The 16,150-nt window shown below is 45.1% G+C and overlaps 2 protein-coding genes across 2 annotated transcripts; both read left to right on the forward strand.

Annotated features, from left to right (window-relative positions):
• Positions 1-4,123: 4,123 nt before the first annotated feature.
• Positions 4,124-7,915, forward strand: LOC311214731 (ovomucoid-like; the record flags this gene model as incomplete). Its single annotated transcript, XM_084295456.1, has 7 exons — positions 4,124-4,181; positions 4,705-4,727; positions 5,304-5,428; positions 5,695-5,740; positions 6,661-6,788; positions 6,889-6,934; positions 7,796-7,915. 7 exons carry the CDS (start codon positions 4,124-4,126, stop codon positions 7,913-7,915), a joined length of 546 nt encoding a protein of 181 aa, XP_084151582.1.
• A 3,816-nt stretch (positions 7,916-11,731) lies between these two features.
• LOC311214808 (serine protease inhibitor Kazal-type 6-like) lies at positions 11,732-15,635 on the forward strand (the record flags this gene model as incomplete). The annotated part of the gene is made up of 4 exons (XM_084295586.1): positions 11,732-11,789; positions 13,841-13,866; positions 14,693-14,805; positions 15,590-15,635. 4 exons carry the CDS (start codon positions 11,732-11,734, stop codon positions 15,633-15,635), a joined length of 243 nt encoding a protein of 80 aa, XP_084151712.1.
• Positions 15,636-16,150: the final 515 nt, after the last annotated feature.

The following is a 16,150-nucleotide window of genomic DNA, read 5'->3' on the forward strand; positions in this document are numbered from 1 at the left end:
GGCAATGCTGAGGACCGTGACAAAGTGTGGTGGCAGTGCTGGGGGTGTGTGTGGCAGGCACTGTACTCCTGCTTGTCCCCTCTGCTGTGCAAGGCAGTCAGGTAAGAGATCATCAGCCTCATTGCTTGTCGTCCTTCCCAGGGAGCAGCAGAGAGGAGGAGGAGGAAGATGAAGATGAAGATGAAGATGAAGAGGGCCCCTGAGAAGCTATGCTTTCTCAGTGCCAAGTGGAGCTCCCAGCTGCTCTCTGGATCCCAGTGGTCTTCAGAGAGCATCTTCCAGGGGCCATGCCCACTAAGAAGGAAAACATAGGTAATTGAGGGGAAACTGTGAGCAGAAATTAACAGGGACAAATCCTCCACCCTGACACGGAGCTCCAGCATGCAGCACTTCTGAGGAGGTGGCAGGGGGCAGAGCAGGACCCCAGCATTACCCCTGACCCTCCGCACCACGGGCAGCTCTGCAGGACGGCAAGCAAGACGAGACTCTTCCATGAGCACTGTTGAAAATGATTTTTTTGTTGCTGCTCAATAAAATCCTGCCACAACAACACAATATCCTCTCACCATTACTAATCTAACTCTCCCTCCAGGAAATTCAAGGCAGGAAACATTGTCTGCCTGCAGAGGTGTTTTATGGTACAATTCTTTGAGTGGTACCTCAGCCCTCTGTGCCATTATTTGATGTTTGTGAATTTAGGAAATGCCGTTCAATTACCCTAGAAACTGATTAACACGTTGCATTTAGTTATTTGGTTCTGCTCTATTTTATATCAACACTTCTCTTTTAGTGTATTATCCTACTTGTTACTGACCAAAACACACCTCAGGCCAGTCTAGACCTCGCTCATAACGCAGTTTTTCTGCAAGGCTTCATCAGCATAAACGGTTTCTTACTATGTTATTCCTCAGTGTGGGGAAAAATAAAATGTTTTGAAAGAAAATTGCTTGGTGATGCTGTCTGGGGGTTGGCTGTGTCAGAGCTGCTGCAGCGAGACCGAGCTGGGACGCACTGAGGGATTTGGATGCGAGGGGCTGGATCCTCAGCACCCTGCTGTAAGCGTGTGGCTCCCAGACAGACAAATTATTCCAGACACCCTTCCTGCCTTTGATATCATCTGTGCTTAAACGGCAGGAGATATGCAGGCAGCAATCAGATAGCTGAGCTGCGAGGAGAAATATTACAAGAGTGCGGCTGAGAGCAGGGGCTTTGCTTGCTCCAAAATTGAATTCCCGTCCTCATAGGAGATGTAGTCCTGCCCCCGTGTGCACAGCTCCGGTAATAGCACTCTGTTTTGGTACATCCTGCGTGGGGCACAGCAGCAGTGGGTGCGATCACTGCGCTTTACATTCGGCCTGCAGCAGTTCTGCATTTGGGACTGCAGAGCGCTCGCCTCCACACATCCAGCTTTTTTTTTTTCTTTTTCTTTTTTTTTTTTTTTTCTCTCTCTTTTTCTTTTTTTTTTTTTTTTCCCCCAAATTGAAAAATATTATTTCTTTTTGTAGACAAGTGAAGCCTGTGACAAGTTTTAAATTGAAGTGGGGAAATTTAATGAAGCTTTTTTTTTCAGGTCATGGTAGATTATGGACTTGTTTGCAGTAGGGAATCTCAAGACCAGAGGAAAAGATTCCTGGGAAATATCACTGTTGTGGGATGACATCATTTTGTACTAGAAGTTGGGTAGAATTTACAGAATTGTTGGAAATTTACCGTAACACGAGGGGATGCATCACATAACTACCAGTGTTTAACCCATTCATGTGGCCACAACCTTCTTTAATAACCTTTACCATCTAAGAACTTGAAATAGCAGGAAGTGTTTTATTTAACCTTTTCTGTGGGTCTCATATCTCATATATAGGAAAAAAAAAGAGCCTAAAAATAATCCTATACTCAAACTCACTTTATTGAACCCACCATCACGGAACTTGCATATCCCACAGGGATTTTGACGGGTGACTTCACTCTCCTCTTCCCATTTGCAACATGTGTATGACATTTCCCGAAGCTCCCTCCTCCAAATGTATTGAGACAGTTGTTTTTCACTGTTCCTAATGCCTGTGTCACCCCATCTGCTGCTCGGCAATTACTTCTGTCCCATTCCCTTCTGTTTCTTGTTAATCGAGCTCCTTGTGCAATCCCATGTCACACCTCGCCTCGCAGCTCCTGCTGCCCTGCCCTGGCTGCTGCCAATTAGCTCCCATCCTTTCTCATCGACCCTGTAGCAAGACTCTGTCCTCGCACAGATCACTGGAGAAAGAGGGGACAGGAGCAGTTCCAGCACTGTCCTATCTGCCTACCCAGACGCTCAGAAGCAGCAAGGGGGTCTCCCAGGTGGAGCTTGTTAGTCAAAGGGCAGGTGCTGGCACACAAGAGAATGACACCATTCCCCGCCATATAAAAAAGCCCTGAGAGGTCAGCAGGGTTTCTTGCTTCAGGCTGAAGGAAGAGGAAACCAGAGGAGCAGCATGGTTTTTGGTAATCTGGGCTTTCAGACCTAGATGTGGTGCAGGGTCTGGGGTCGTAGGGCTGAAGAGCTGATGGACTGTGTTCCTGCAGCCTCACCAAGCACTGCAGAGCCAGCAGGTGCTATCTCCTATGATGGCTGGTACGGATTCTGAGGAAACATTTTCAGCTTATGCGTTCTTTTCTCTGGAGAAAAATCAATATTAATGCTTCTGTGATTACTGCTTGCCTTCCAAATATGCTTATGATCAGTTCAAGAAATTTGACAGTCACGTCACTCAGGATGCTAAGAATACAACAGAAACAGCTTTTAAATGAACCCTTCAACTCTTGATATTTGTGAATGAGATCCAAAGAACATTACTCATTTATTTTTCAGGAAAATGATTTCATTGACACGAACAGGCCAAAGCCTGCAAGCTCTATTTTGTGATTGCGGTTCCCTTGCACTTTCAGCTACATTTTTATGATTTTACGTGCCCATGCCAAGACTTGAACATCTCCCAGGATAATAAGAAAAACAATTCTGATTTTCTATTTAAAACCCAGGCTGCTTTTAAGCCACGTGCATGTATCAGGCTTCTAAAACATAAATGTGTTCTGTCCCTCACTTCCTTTCGTGACTGACTATATTCAACTCAAGAAGTATTTTATGCAATATTTGTTTTGTCATAAATCTATGACAGAGTTGAAAAAAACCTTCAATAGAACCTTTATTCTTCACTTAGCTGAATGTCATGTTTTAGGGAAGATGACACTCTCTATTTAATGCCATGTAAAGAGAAGAGAAGGGGGGGAATGTATGGACTCACCTTCTGTTTTCGGTTGCTGCAATTTTTTATGAATGACTGTGGTAATGAGACCATTTCACCTGCACAGAATGCCACTTGCTTGTCATTAAGAGAAAACAATGTCCAGGTTTAAGGCTCATTGTTTCTTAATCAGGTTCATGCTGATTGTCAACAGATGAATAATTCTTCCTTGTACATAGACATGTCTCAAACTTCTGGAGTTTTAGGTCATGTTTTCCTGTTGTGTTGATTCTTTCTATCCCATTAGTGAGAGATCCAGTGTACCAGGAAAATACAGAAGAGACTATGGAGATGTTCACTGTGCAGCATCTTCAAAAGACACTGATTCCTGCCAAACCCCGGATTTTATTTCTGTAAAAGCTGAGGGTGTCCCACGCTGCCGTCTCATCACTCTGCTGTACTGCGCAAGTCTCCCAGAGCCCAAATACTGCGTAGTGTATGTAACATGGTGTGCACTAGTTCAAACACTTCCAACAAATTAGCTTTTTTGCTTTGCCAACTTCCATATGTAATTTCACAACATCTAGTGTTGAGACAGTGCTCTTGTTTGGACAGTACAAATCACTCATTGTACAGCAGGGCGCCTTTGTTAACAAGCTGGGTGTAGCTCACATTTTTGTTTAATTCTTCTGGGCATTTCTCTAACAAACAAGTATTCTTTAGGGCTCAACTTAATAATCAATACAGTTTTGTTAGTTTACAGAGCAGATAATTACTTTATGGGATGACTTTACAAGGTCAGGGAGATATACTTATATAGTCTGGAGCACGAAGGCAGAGAAACATCTCTATAGAACTCAACAGCAACAGATTTGCAAGTAACAGACTACACAACCTTTCCCACCATGAAGATGACAAGAGCTGCTGCCCTTCTTGGGCTACTGTTTCTTGTCTGCTTTTCTGGTAAGTTGTTTTTATTATAGTCTCTCCTTATATCTCTAGTCATCCTGAACTCTATATAGTTCAGGATGCCTTAATACATGTATATATGTATCCAAAAGAGAGCTTAGCTTACTGAAGAAGTGATGATTTAGTAATGCTCTCTTTAGTAAACTCTCTTTTAATGAACTTTATCCATGTGCAAACATTACTACAGGTCTAGTAGGATGCCTCTGTCTGATTTAAACTTATTAGACTTAGCCGGGATAATAGTGCTGCAAAAGGAGAAAAGTTTATATCCTATTCCTTCTTTAGCAAGTCAAAGCTTGTACTTTCACCAGTAATTGATTATTATTACTATTATTATTTTTAATCATAGGATATAACTTCTTGTTTACTTGGACTGGATAAAACATTTACAAAACAAGTAATTCTCAGTAGTAAGAAAGTGTATTTAGTTACTCTGTTGGGAAATTAATAATGCAGAGAAATTTTAATCAAGGACACTGTAACACTTTTACATTTTATAATCTCCTTTTTTTTGTAGATATTGTTTTTGGTCAACGATGGGTGAGTAGTAGATCTTCTGTCATTTAGTCTTGATTTCTAAGTGTAGATGAATAATTCATACTCACGCTGTATCCCAGGGGAGTCTTGAGGAAGAATAAAAGAAAATGGAGAGAGTCAGGAAGGAAGAAGAAAAAGTTCTCCCAAGAATTATACCACCTCTTTTCCCCCAAAATAAGAAAATATCTTTGTCAGAGAAAGACACCTTATCAGATTGGTGATAAAAGATGGTAATTAATAATGCAGAGTGAGAGCCAGCATGGCACAGAGGGCCAGCAGGAAATCTATACAACTTTTGAATAACTGCCTAAATATCTTCCCTGTCCTGATTCCCTGAGGAGTGATCATTTTTGTCAGTCATGCACATCTACAGTGCTGAATGTCTTAATGGTGAAAATGTGTTTACACATACTGTAGGAAACGATATATTTTCTTCTTTCCCTTCACCATGGAGGAATGACAAAGGGAAAAAAAAATTAAAATGACCACCTGTAGCATCCCTGTGCTTAGAAAACATGATGAACATGAGCAGATCCTTCCCTCCCCTTGGAGAAACTGCACATCTGTCCTTTTTAACAGGCCTCCTGCAGCGTGTACCGGATGGCGGATAGGAGCAATCTCGCCTGTCCCAGGGACTTCCAGCCTGTATGTGGCACCGATAATGTGACGTACCCCAATGAGTGCTCACTCTGCAGAGAAATCTTGTGAGTACAAGATCACCTGATTGCCCATAATGATGGTTCAGGTAGCAGATGAAAGCCTTTTGAATTGTGACTAATCGTGGGGTGGACGGGATTTTTCATAAGTTTCAGTCTTCCCTAGTGCGCAGGATCTCGTCAGGCTGTGTCTCTTCCGTGTCAAAACTCCTAAGTTTGATTAATTACTGGGGCTTTACGAGTGGAGAGACTTAATGAGTGAGATGACTACATGGCATCAACAGGTTAATCCTTCCTTTCCTTCTCTCTCCTAGTCGTAACAGAGTGATTGACAAAAAGCATGACGGAAGATGTATAAAGGTAAGGGCTAAGATTGACTCTTAAGATATCCTAAGATACTCTAAAATAAAACTTCAAAACTGCTAAAATTTTTATGAAAATGAAGAATTTCAGATCTTCACTTTTTTTTTTTTTATTTCCATTTTGAAAAATGCAAATCTGCTTCAACTGTGAATTTTGAAATGTAATCTTATGCCTAACACCTGACGGAAAAACAGAAGCTTTTGATTTCAATAACACTTCAGCATTGTCAAAACATTTCCATTTAGATTTAGAAAAAAGTTTGTTGAAACTCAGAAATTCCCAGAGGAAGTCGGGATTTTGACTAAATGATAATTTGTAACAGAAAAAAAAAAAAGATTCTATCAAAACATCTATCATAAGATTTGTTTATCAATATATAGAGCTACCATAAAGTGGAGAACTGGCTCTATTTTTAGATTAGTGAGATAATGTAAAGAAACACTCCGGCTGAGCAATTTACCATAATGCTACAATTTTCATTTCAGTACACTCAGAGTAATTACAGGAACACTGAGGTGAGCCTAAACTCCATTTTCAAGTGGGGCAGACGTTTCACAGCAGAAGTCGCTGCCACCTAAGGCATATTAGGCACAGATCCTGTGTGACTGTGTTCAGGGTGGAAATCCCCAAGATGATACTGATGAAGCCCATTTGAGGACAGGAGAAAAAAACAAACAAACAAACAAACAAAAACAAACAACAACAACAACAAAATAGATACTGCAGGATCTGCCACAGCCATGTCCTCAGAGGCAGAACTTCACCTGCTTGTGCTCCCTCAACCTCATGCTGTCGGGCTGGAAGCTCAGTTCCCATAAATCTCTGTTCCCCATGAGCATGGGAAGAAGGGGAAATATCTCTTGCACCATGCACCGTTACACAGGAGTGATTAAAATGCTGATCTATGCCTGTTTCAGGTTGATTGCACCGGCTACATGAGAACGACAGGTGGTAGGGAGTTGTTCTGCACCCAGCATTACAACCCACTGTGTGCCACCAACGGGGTTACCTACAGCAACAAGTGCAGCTTCTGCACGGCAGTGGCGTGAGTGCTGGGCTGGGTGCTGGTGTCAGTATCTGTAGGGTATCTGCTCCTGAAGTGGCTGTGATGTGCTTGTTCATGCTCATATGTTTTCTTCCCGAAGGAATGGAGAGGACATCGACCTGCTCATGCCTGGAAAATGCCCCAAGGTAAAGCTGAGAAGTCTGCACTGTGAACTCTTGTTGTAATGTGCTACACGATGAAAATTCAGTGAGTCATAACAACGTAAGAGAAATGCCTGCGCTCTGCTGGCGTATTTGGCCTGGAAATAGGATTTGAGGAAAACAGCTGAAGTATGCCAGGGTCAAAGGAACAAAACCCACATCTCCAAGGTGCAGTCTCCACCTGCACAGCTTCTGACCTGGGAACAGAGCAGCCAGATGATGCTGAAACCTTGATTCACTGGGAGAAGAGAAGTGCCTGAGGAAGGGGAGCCCCTGCCCCCCCTCCGGGGGGGGCAGGGGCTCAGCCAGTGCCAACACCAGCAGCAGATGGCATTCCTCATGTGGGAGAACTTTGTACCATATGCTTTGTGACACCCCACTTTTTAGCAGCCTCATGTTGGGCTGCTGAACCAGAGCAGAGCAACCAGCAGGAGGGCAGCCTGGAAGTATTGGTGTGGCCATTTCACTGCTCTGAGGGTATTTATTAGATTTCTTTCCCAATTTCCCACTTTGTACCCTGTCAGGTGAGCAGGTTAGGTTTTTCAGAGTTGTTAGAACAACAGCGCCCTGCACCTGAAAAATGTTTTTATGCTTTGCCATATTGTAAACATTAAATAGACATAAAGCAGACATAGGAAAATATGGGGAACAAAAGCTTCACAATTGCCCAGGGAAGTGGTGGAGTCACCATCCCTGGAAGTCTTCAAAAGGCGTTTAGATGTAGAGCTTAGGGATATGGTTTAGTGGAGGGCTGTTAGCGTTAGGTTGGAGGTTGGACTCGATGACCTTGAGGTCTCTTCCAACCTAGAAATTCTGTGTAATGTGTTGCAGTTTCGTAACACACGGATCGACTGCAGTGGATTCAAGAGCACCGATGTCTACTGCACCTCTGAGTATATGCCCCTCTGTGGCTCTGACGGCAGAACATATGGAAACAAATGCCACTTCTGCATTGCAGTTCTGTAAGTACGGCGCTCAGCACACAACCAGGAAAACACTGCTGTGCCCAAGCCCCAGCGCTCCCGTTAGCCCCTCAGTAAATCCATCTCCGCTCCCTGTCCCTCTCCTGACGCTCCCTTGCCTGTGCCCCTGCAGGCAATGCAGATCTTAAACCCAAGTGAGTCTTCTCCTCCCCTCACAATTAAAGCCAAATTCCCATTCGCAAGCTTGTAGCATTCCTGACTCGCTCCCTTCGAGAGTAATTTAAACCCTAACTGTAGGATGAGTATCCAGAATTACAGGGTTTGTCCCAAATCTCTTTCCTGTGACAAAGCATGTAACCTGGGGAATCGGGTGAAACTGTAAGTGAGGGACTCACATGGATAGCATGGATGGTTGGCTTACATGGGTAAAGTTAGCAACAGCACTGGCGGGACTATAAAACTACCTTCCACATCTGTAATTCTGGATTCTCTCTTTCTCCTCAGGAAGAGCCGGGGTTCCCTGACCCTCAAGCACCGCGGTAAATGCTGAGTGTTGGCACATAACCTTCACCCTTGCCTTTCTCTTACAAAGCCCACAGCTCCAATGTGCTCTTACCTGCTCCCTGTTGTACATTGGTTTCTGCTTTGATCCATCAATAAATCAAAACCAGCCACCCTCTTTGCCATGGACTTTTTGTTTTCTTCTTCAGGATAGGGGTAATGGTCTTCAGGCTTTTAGGTACTTATCTGTCAGGCAGGAGAAGTTTCGAAATAAACCACAATAAAGACTGAAGTGTAACGCCCATCACAGAACAGCCCAAGCCCTCATGAGAGTACGTCACTCCATACCAAACCATCAGAGGAGAAAACAAGCTGCTATAAAATACTACTGCTTTCCCAGGTTCTGTGTTTTACAGCATATAAATGGATTTGTGTTGGACGGACAGAGTCTGGCTTTGTAACAGCACTGAGCCTTGGAGGAACTGGTCCTTTTAGAAGCCTTGGCGTGAGGGAAATGGCCCTGGGGTAGTGTAAATGAGAAACAATGGGCTAGCCCTACCTGGGCATGGGGCAGGTCTGGCAGTGCATTAAAAGGAGGAGGCTTATGGCAAAGGGAGGAGACTATCTCATGGGGAAGAAAATTAGGAACTGCTGCTTCCTTGAAGGGTGTGTGCCTCGAGACTGTGGTGATCAGCAGAAAATTGCAGCAAGCTGGGCAAGGCTTTAATGAGCCTAATGAGGAGCAGAGGAGAAACTAGACTGGTCTCAGGTTTTTGGCTTCTTGGAGAAGAGATCTGAAAAGTTGCAATTGGGGTGCTTGAGGCAGAGGAAGGATAAGGGGCCCTTAAGGATAAAGATTTTAGATTCTGTAGCCATAGGAAGGAAGAGCCAGAAGAAGTGCTGGTAGCTCCGAGGTGGTTTCTGTCTGGGAAAAAAAAAAAAAAAAAAAAGTGGTATATGGAGATAGTATCTTTGTGGGAGGCTAAAGAGTGCGCTGGAAGAGCAGTGATGTATATGAATGTTCATGACGATGTGCCATCTTTCTGGGTGAGTCAAGGAGTGAGTATGCAAACAGCACAGGCAAAAAGTCCCAAGTGCCCCACTCACACCCCCTTCCCCGTCCTTTCTTCACTTCCAATTCTCTTGATATATACAAAGGCAGTCGCCTGTTAAGGCTGATATTGAGGACAAAATCTGTGAATTCCAAGCTTCTTCTCTAGGCCTCTTTTTACTGAAGTAGGCCATTTCTTGACCTAGAAAGGTTGTAGGCGCTTCCCACCAGAAGACAAGAAGCTGTCTTTCCCTTAATAACAGGCCAGAGCAGTGCCCCATCCTAGGAGGAGGGAAGGAACTTTTACATGATTTTTTTTTCTATTAGTATGGGCACTATAAACCAAAGCATGCCTGTGTGCCTACTGGTAAGGAAATACAAACTGGAGAGTCATAAGCTCACTGCTAACCTGCCTATGGGAAAAATACACGTATGAAGAAATGTTCTAAGTAGCTGGTGGATGTGAGCAGGGACCTTCAGCAAAGGACACCGCTTGGCTGTAATATCTTGTTGGCCAAGGGTTATAGCCTTGGCAGGACAGTATTTCCAACAACAAGATCCTATGGTGAGCGTCCTCCATAATACTTGTTTGTGTTGGAGGAAGCTGGACACTTGTGTAGGAGCTCAAAAGATTTTGGAGAAGCTCAAAGAGAAGCTGCTCTTCTAAAGGGAAATGGAGGGCAAAGGGCAAGTGCGGGGTATATGGCCATATCCCAGGTGCCTTGTGAGCCTCCAGACCAAAAAAAAAAAGAGAAGTCAGAGGGACAGAAGAATTCCCCACCTCCAGCAGCAAGTGGCCTCTTTCACACATTATAAAGAAGTGGAAAGAGGGGTAATGAGGATAATCACCTGTTTGCTAATTTAGTCTCTTCCTTTCTTTGGCCCGCTAGGGATTGGTCCCTGTAGTACATTTTCTAACTAACCCAATCAGTTATGCTGCAGCAAATAAAACGTTTGGGTAGATAAAGAGCTGAGGTATTAGTGCTGGGGTGGTGAGCAGTGGCGTTTGAAGCTAGAAAAGGCAAACAAGTGATTCTGCGAGTGGCAGAACTAAGCGTGATTTTGAACGGTGCTGCGGCTGGCGGGCTTGATAACTAAATTATACGAGAGGCTGCGTTGTGAGCTCACCCTTAATAGACATCTGAGAACTCACCTGTCAGTCACGGTTCCTCTCCTGTGTGGGTTTTATGATGTCTAGCGAGCGGCAAACTAATGCTTTTCCAGATGCAGGGCAGTCATGACATTGCTCTCTTGCAGAAACACTCCCTTGCCAGATGAAGATGTTAGTGGAATTCTTGGTTGCTAGAAAAATGTATAAAATGCTTTCTTTTTTATTTTTTTCACTCCTATGCCAAACTTGGTTAGAATTAGTTAGAATTAGTTAAAATTAGAATTTAAAATTTGCTAGGAAAACAAATAAGCAGATTTCTCCATACATGGTACACTGATAACCCTTGTCTCCTTAGGAATGCATACTGAAATTTTAAAAGATTATTCCTATCTGAACAGAAATTTTGCAGACGGTGCAGATGAACACAAATCTTTGCACAGAATCAGCTGGAAATGGAGCTCAGGTCTCCCAGTTCTCCATCAAATTCCCTTAGTTGCCACTTGCCGTGGGAGCAGAGCCCTAGCATATGTTTGCGAATGTGAAAAGCCGGCAAACATTGACAGCTATAGTTTAAATAGTTCAGGGAGGAGAGGCAGCAGTCCTATGTGGGGCTCTCCACAGAGCTATGTCAGTGTCCTTCTCCACCCCAACCCAACAAATTTAGAACCATCCTCAAAAATAGCCAGGGAACAACGTATAATTGGTTTCACAGACAACACATTCTCATGCTGTGATTTATTTCGTAATGTCTGGTGAGTGTCATCACGCCGCGCTCAAAGCCTCGGAGCTGGCATTCAGCGAGGACCCAGAGAATGAAAATTACCAGCTTCCCCGATGAATCACCGCTTTGAAAATTCACCCTTGTGAGAATCCTGTGACTATTTAGAAGGAAAAAAAAAAAAAATCACAACAGATATTACAGGCCCGAGTCTATCACTCATATAATTAGCCCTTTCTAGGTTTGATGTGGACAGGGCAGCATTCTTAAAGCACCATAAACACAGACAGGACCAATAATGGCTTTAGAAACGAAGTGGAGAAGTTCTCACAATTAAGGTGAGGAATGAGGACAGCTATGGATGGGTGCATAAATACACAGAAAGGCAGGTCCGTGAGCACACTGTGGGCTCTGGGGCTGAGACAACACATCCCGAACAGGTTGCTTGCCGTGGACTAAAGAGCTAGCTGCCTGCAGCATGAAGGCAACAGGCACCTTAGTGCTTCTCAGCCTGCTGCTTCTGTCTTTCTTCTCGGGTAAGTTATCCTTCCTGTAGCCTAGAAAGAAACTTTCCTGACAAGAGCAAACTTCAGAGAACCTTGATCACCAGATGACGGGCTTGAAGATAAAGCTGAGCAAGTAGAAAATATCTGCGGGACTTGCTCACTCGTGTCACATATTTCCACTCCCTGTGTGCCTCCGCAGTGAATAACACAGTGGAGGTGTCACTGGGAGACAGAATGAGCAAATTGTAAGCGGCTCTTTCAGCAAATGTACCAAAGCAGAGTGTAATTACGAGTTTTGGTACAAATGTTCGCTGGAGAGTTTTGCTGAACCAGTTAGAGAATAAACTCACACCTCAGGGTCATCAGCTCCTGTTTTGATCCTAAGCATCTTGGTATTTGGTGTTTTCCTTAGAGATGTGGAAACGTAATTAGATGAAAGTTTCAGCTTCCAAATACATTGCAGAGAAAAGCTTGAAAATTAAATTCAAATGTCCTCGAGGAGCCAGAACAAAGAGGGCAAATTAAAACGATCCAGCATTTATTTATCTTGAGATTTACACGTCTCTCTGATGATCTGGGGAAAATGACTGATGGTTTTTGAATGTATAGGGCACACCAGTGCCATCAATTGCTTGTGTCCAGCTGACCCAGATCTGGAAGGCTTGTGGTGGCAGTTATGGAAGACTGTGCAGACCAAGAATTATTTATACTTGTTTTTCTGTGAATAATTTGAATAAAGAATTCACTGGAGAAAATTGTGGGCTGTGCATGGAGAAAAGAGGTGAATTACTTTGTACGCATTATTCATAATGAAATATTCATCTGTCTCTAATTGAGTCTTAATTGGGTCTGGGTTCCGTCAGAGTGCTGAAGCTTCCTTCCAAGGCCAGGCAGAATAGCAGCAAACTCTGTGATCTCATATGAAATAAGCAGATGTCAAGAGACATCCTCACAAAGTCTTGTGTAGCTGCATGTAATATTTATAAAAACTATCTAATGAGCTATTTTGTAAATAATATGCAGATAGCCATAACGGTGGCTTCCCAAAGCAGCCTAGCCTAACCCAAATGTGACAGATGCACCGGTGGCAGGGATAAAACACCGAGAGGCATGACAGTTAGCAGAGGAATTCAGGTGGGCTGACGGGTACTGGTTTGGCTGTGGGTGGGATTTGCAGCCTGCGTGGCATAGCACAGGGGCCTCCCGCTCTCTCTCCTGGTGCTGAGCAAACTGCTGCAGTGCCCCCAGGCCAAAACCCCAGCTGCCCAGCTTGGTGCTGGCTGTTCGTCCCTCAGTGTCATGCCCCAGCTCCTGCACATCTGCATGCGACCTTCCCCAGGCTCCCTGGCACAGACACCACAGGCTCGCCCGCCCCGTGGCTGTGACTCGAGCTCCGCGCCTGGCTGCGGTCTCTGCAGTGAAGAAGTGCAAAGAGGATGGGCTGATGAGCCTCAAGACCAGAGCCTGCGCTTGCAGCGGGTGTTTCTTCTCTCTCACCGCCTGGCACTGCCTGTTCTGCTCTGGATCACGCCGTGACATCTCTGTGTCTCACTCGGGATGAAGTTGTTCTGGGAACGTCTCGGGGCTGTGCCGTACTGCGGATGGCTGTAAAACTGACCGCAGGGTCTCCTTTGCCACCTCCACAGTGGGGTTTTATTAACAGTACCAGCCAGTTTTGTTATTCAGAGGTGCAGGAGCCTAAAAGCCTTACAAGTCAATACAGCTTGAAAATCTCTGCCGAGAGTGGTTCAAATCCGATACGGCAGCCTGCTTCCCCGGCAGTGGCTGCCTGCCAGGGAGATGGGTTTATGTGTCTGCGGTGCAGTTAGCAGCTGAATGACTGATTACATGGTATTTTAGTAACATTTTTTCAAAAAGCAAAATACCGAAAAGCAATTCAGATAATGTATTTCCTACCCCCTCCTCCACCGCACAGGATGGCAGAGCAGGGAAAACCTGGTGTACGTTGCACTGAGCTTTGCAAAAGGATTTCTGACTTTGGTTCAGCTTCTCTCAGAAAATAATGCTGATATGTATAACATCGCTGATTGTTTATTTATTTATTTTTGTTTAAATTCCAGATGTAGCAGCTCAAGACATTGAAGAGGTTAGTGCAGCTCTTTGCTTGTTGAATCTGCATTTTTTTTCCTGATTATAGAAGAATGGTTTTGTAACAGATCTTGGTGCGTGGTAAACTGGTTTTGCTGTTAGCTGGGAGTAGGTTGGTCCTTCCAAGATGCTCCAATGCCTCGGGAAATTCCCCACGGTACAGGGGGTGTTATGTGTGGCCACACTAGCAAATAGCCCAGGGAAATGGACAGCTGGTTCAGCAAATGCTTCCCGTGATTCAGTCCAGAGTGCATGCGTGGGGCTGGGTTTGTCTGCAGCACTGCTTCTGTCCACTTTGCTCCCCTGTCCAATCCCCTCGTGTAACAAATGGGATATTCAGAGCTGGTTATTCCCACAAACTAGGCCCATCTAAAGGAGACCTACAGCTTATGGTTTTCCTCTCTCTCCGCTGGGGAGGCAGGGATCTCCGCGAGCACAAAGCCGCGTGTGGTTGCACAAGGCGCGTGATGCCACTTTGCTGTGAGCTGACTTGGGGCCAACTGCCTGAAAGAGCATCAATGCTGACTCTTCTCCGACATGCCTAGGCTAATCCACTTGTGTCTTCGGGACGTTAGGGTTTCTCCCACCTGGCTACAGTTTCCCTCCTCAACGACAGGGCAAAAAATTCCCCTGAAAGAGTGTTGCTGCTAGTTCTGGCAGGCCTTTTTCTTCCATGTAATTGGGCCATGTCATCACTGCTGTGTTAGTCCTCTGGGCAGGAAGAGAATTACATTAGTGATCTTGTTTCCTATTTGGAAAGCAAAAGAGAAAGTATGGGAGACCTGAAAAGACTTTTTTGGTTATTGTTATTATTCCTTTTGCAGATCTGTAAAGAGTTTGTAAACAGGAGCGTGTACTGCACGAGGGAGTCCAACCCTCACTGTGGCACGGATGGCGTAACGTACGGGAACAAGTGTGCCTTCTGCAAAGCAGTTCTGTAAGTGAAAGCAGAGAGAGTCAAAATGAGAGGTAGAGCTGTCTTGATTTCCATGTCTGTAATGCTGGTCTCCATGGAGGGTGGCCCTGCATCCAGGCTGCTCCTCTTGTACAGACCAGCCCCTGGTCCTCACCAGGAGGAATATTTCCTCCTTGGAACAGAGCTGCATGAATGCAGGTTAATTTTAGATCATTTCTAGGCTTTGTATGATGTTAATTACAATGCAGAGAAACAGCACAGGGTCTGGGAGGTAATTGCACCTGCCTATACCTCCTGCATGGACTAAATCGGTGCACATCTTCCTCTGTGTACCAGAGGCTGAAACTCCCTGTCCACACCTCTGGATGCAGAAAAGAGTCTGGAGGAACACAGGGGGCGAGCTGTGCCACATTATGAGTTGAAAGTTTGAATGGACTTTGTGGAACAAGGCACAAAATCTCAGAGGAAGAACTGGAGAGCCTCTGTTTCCTGTGCTCTGTCTCCTTTTAAAGGAGATGTAATAGGAGTCAGCACCTCTGGACTGAATGGACTTGCAAAACATCAGTTTCTCCTTATCAGTCCTTAACATTTGGTGCACTCTGAAGGCTGCCTTATCCTAGGGGAAATTAGAGAGGAGCAGGGAGAGGAAAAGATGGCTTGATGCTCCCTGTGAGGCCCTGGGGTACTCTAGCATGAACCAGGCAAATGGTCCTGTTCGGGTGGATGAGCTCCCTGTCCCATGCTGCTGTGCTCATGCTGTCTGCCATATGCTGCTTTCTCTGAGTCTGTCTTGCTCCTTTTACAGGAGGAGTGGAGGGAAAATAAGGTTGAAGCACATGGGGAAATGCTGAGTCCTCACCATCTCTGAGCACCGAACATTGATCCCCCTTCAGCGGCGGTCGCAGGCGCCGGTGCCTGGGCATGGCAGCAGCTTGTCCTTGTCTCCTCCGTCTCTGCTCAATAAAACAAAACTCAGCAGAATTATTTGGCTGGATCTTTTTTTTCCATAGCACCCAGGAAAGTGCTTCCATGCAGCCGTGCCAGCACTTAACGTGCGGCTTTGCCACCCTGAGCTGTTGCATCACGCAGGTGGGAGCAGCGATTCCCACGGCCGTGCCCTCCTCCCCGTGCTGCTGTAGCTCCTCGGTTCTGTCCCCCTGACACACAGACACGTGCCTGCTGGGCACTGGGGGTGGCAGCATGAACCTTTGCTCTTTGTCAGCATCCATGAGTGTCCTTCTTCTCCTTCTTCTTTGTCCTGAGAGGGGACTTTGAGTTGAAAACTGTGAACCCACCAGCATTAGCTTCCTGTTCCAAGTAGCTTCTCATGGTAATAAAATTGTATTTAGAAGAGCACGGATTGTGT

This window comes from Netta rufina (assembly GCF_964035555.1).
Source record: "Netta rufina genome assembly, chromosome: 14".
NCBI lineage: Eukaryota > Metazoa > Chordata > Aves > Anseriformes > Anatidae > Netta > Netta rufina.